The sequence below is a fragment of the Dendrobates tinctorius genome, unplaced genomic scaffold, assembly GCF_039654945.1.
Source record: "Dendrobates tinctorius isolate UK_male_01 unplaced genomic scaffold, ASM3965494v1 ptg000003l, whole genome shotgun sequence".
NCBI lineage: Eukaryota > Metazoa > Chordata > Amphibia > Anura > Dendrobatidae > Dendrobates > Dendrobates tinctorius.
Window position 1 is genome coordinate 14,009,177 of NW_027361671.1, and position 3,116 is coordinate 14,012,292.

The 3,116-nt window shown below is 47.7% G+C and overlaps 1 protein-coding gene across 1 annotated transcript; it reads left to right on the forward strand.

The window, feature by feature from the left end:
• The first annotated feature begins 2,121 nt into the window (after window positions 1-2,121).
• On the forward strand, window positions 2,122-2,532 carry LOC141094485 (histone H3-like). The gene has a single exon (XM_073580357.1). It carries the CDS (start codon window positions 2,122-2,124, stop codon window positions 2,530-2,532), a length of 411 nt encoding a protein of 136 aa, XP_073436458.1.
• The last annotated feature ends 584 nt before the right edge of the window (window positions 2,533-3,116 follow it).

The window sequence follows — 3,116 nt, forward strand, 5'->3', positions numbered from 1 at the left end:
AGCCTGCCTCCTGAGACATATATTTTGAATGTGTACGCTATCCATACATGTTATCCGGGGATACGGTACCCTTTCTAACCTTTGTGCAATCACGTGCAATCCATACTGGGCCTAACACCGTCTGAGCCTGCCTCCTGAGACATATATTTTGAATGTGTACGCTATCCATACATGTTATCCGGGGATACGGTACCCTTTCTAACCTTTGTGCAATCACGTGCAATCCATACTGGGCCTAACACCGTCTGAGCCTGCCTCCTGAGACATATATTTTGAATGTGTACGCTATCCATACATGTTATCCGGGGATACGGTACCCTTTCTAACCTTTGTGCAATCACGTGCAATCCATACTGGGCCTAACACCGTCTGAGCCTGCCTCCTGAGACATATATTTTGAATGTGTACGCTATCCATGCATGTTATCCGGGGATACGGTACCCTTTCTAACCTTTGTGCAATCACGTGCAATCCATACTGGGCCTAACACCGTCTGAGCCTGCCTCCTGAGACATATATTTTGAATGTGTACGCTATCCATACATGTTATCCGGGGATACGGTACCCTTTCTAACCTTTGTGCAATCACGTGCAATCCATACTGGGCCTAACACCGTCTGAGCCTGCCTCCTGAGACATATATTTTGAATGTGTACGCTATCCATACATGTTATCCGGGGATACGGTACCCTTTCTAACCTTTGTGCAATCACGTGCAATCCATACTGGGCCTAACACCGTCTGAGCCTGCCTCCTGAGACATATATTTTGAATGTGTACGCTATCCATACATGTTATCCGGGGATACGGTACCCTTTCTAACCTTTGTGCAATCACGTGCAATCCATACTGGACCTAACACCGTCTGAGCCTGCCTCCTGAGACATATATTTTGAATGTGTACGCTATCCATACATGTTATCTGGGGATACGGTACCCTTTCTAACCTTTGTGCAATCACGTGTAATCCATACTGGGCGTGAGAACGGCTGGCGAGCTGTTAAGCAAGCTACAGCACCTGTGGTTTGCACACCTAAGTTTTTCATTTTTTCAGGAATGACGGTTAGGCCTAATTCCGGAACTGCAGTTGACCTGCACTTACTGGGAAATCATTGTTCGCGGGTAATAATTGTAATCAGTGATCCCCATCACTAACGTTGTTCAGCGGGTTATCTGCACCTGTAAGCGACAAACGCTGGCCTTTTCAGTGTAGCGCACATGCAGCCACGGACATGTAAGGGCATGACACACCAGTTATTGGCCAATCTCATGTTCCAGAGCCTCACGTGTCCCTCTAGTAAGCCGGACTCGGACCGCGGGGCATGACGGAGTCTCGTTCGTTAACGGAATTAAGCTTGCAATGTGTGCATCTGTTCTGTAGCTGGCATGGTTGAGGTTTCCCAGGTGGAGTCGAATTTAACCGTAGGCTCCACTCCTGGTGGTGCCCTTCTGGACATTCCTTTAAGGTTCAGCTTTGCAACCATACTGCCCACGTAAAACAAACAATTTGCCTTCATGAACGCTGTTTGGAGGGTCATGACTCATGGGAATAACGCCGCCCAATCAGTTAACCTGCTAGAGAGATCCTTCGTTGCTCCCAAGCATGACATCACACTCCCTAGGAGGAAGGTAATGCCACTGTGGCGACCGTACTCCTGGGGGCGACACAAGTGCACTGATGCCCAGCCACTGCTCGATGAATCTGCTGGTACATTGACCCAGACCACTACATTCCCCTCGCATGCTACACGGCCTGAATCTGACCCTGATGAAACTCAGGTTACCCTTCCCATATACAGTTCCATCTTACACGGTGACAAAGAGGAAGCTGCAGATGAAAGTGCAGGTTCGGCCCAACCGCCATCAGACACACCACCGTACTATCAGGGGCCCTGTGCCAGTGCCGTCGCCAACGAGTGGGCCCCCCCTGCTTGCTCAGGATCACAGCACTTGCAAGGTTGAAATACTGTGCAGTGAGATGGAAGATGGGGGCGACGAGGAGTCCAGACTAGTACAGGGATTCTGCTTTGACATATCACGCAGGAATTATAATGAACAATAATTAGATATAATGAATATCACGTGATTCTGCGTGACATCTGTTCACCTCTACATTGAGCTATGGCCAGGACGAAGCAGACCGCCCGCAAATCCACCGGAGGGAAAGCTCCTCGCAAGCAGCTGGCAACGAAGGCTGCCAGGAAGAGCGCTCCTGCCACTGGCGGAGTGAAGAAGCCACATCGTTACCGCCCAGGAACAGTCGCTCTCCGTGAGATCCGCCGCTACCAGAAATCCACTGAGCTGCTGATTCGTAAGCTTCCCTTCCAGCGCCTGGTGAGGGAGATCGCCCAGGACTTCAAGACTGATCTGCGCTTCCAGAGCTCCACGGTGATGGCCCTGCAGGAGGCCAGCGAGGCTTATCCGGTGGGACTGTTCGAGGACACCAACCTGTGCGCCATCCATGCCAAGAGGGTAACAATCATGCCCAAAGACATCCAGTTGGCCCGCAGGATCCGTGGGGAGAGAGCTTAGATCTTCCCGGGCTCCAACCACAACACAGTATAGAGTGTTATTAATCATCAATTAATATGATTAATAATTCATTATAATTTATTATAATGAAAAATTATTATTAGATATGATAATGATATATTATCATTATCAATATGATCAATATTATCATATAACATTACAATGATTATGAAATCAATAATGATCATATCACGCTAGGATTCCCTAGCGAGGAGACTTATTTGATTGTTTTCAATGTTGGGACAGCAATTTTTGGGGAGCACGTTACTCTGGAGAATGATAGATGGGGCCCACCATACACTGGAACATTCCAAAGGTGGACATCAGATACTGGAGCAGCATTTACAGGGCCCATTATACACTAGAGCATTAGAAATGGGGCCCATTATGTTTGGAGCATTATTTGGGCCCATAAGACAGTGGAGCTTCATCCATGGGGACCAACATATACTGTAGCATTATGTGGAGCTCATCATATACTGTTTCAAACATTATATGGGACCAATGATTCTGTATGGAGAAATAGATGGGCCTCGTCATGAGATGTAAAAAGTGAAGTATTTTTCATTGTACTATACCGCTAT

What these genes read in the sequence shown, in the direction of transcription:
- LOC141094485 (XM_073580357.1), top strand. Translation starts at nt 2,122, where the DNA reads ATGGCCAGGACGAAGCAGACCGCCCGCAAATCCACCGGAGGGAAAGCT.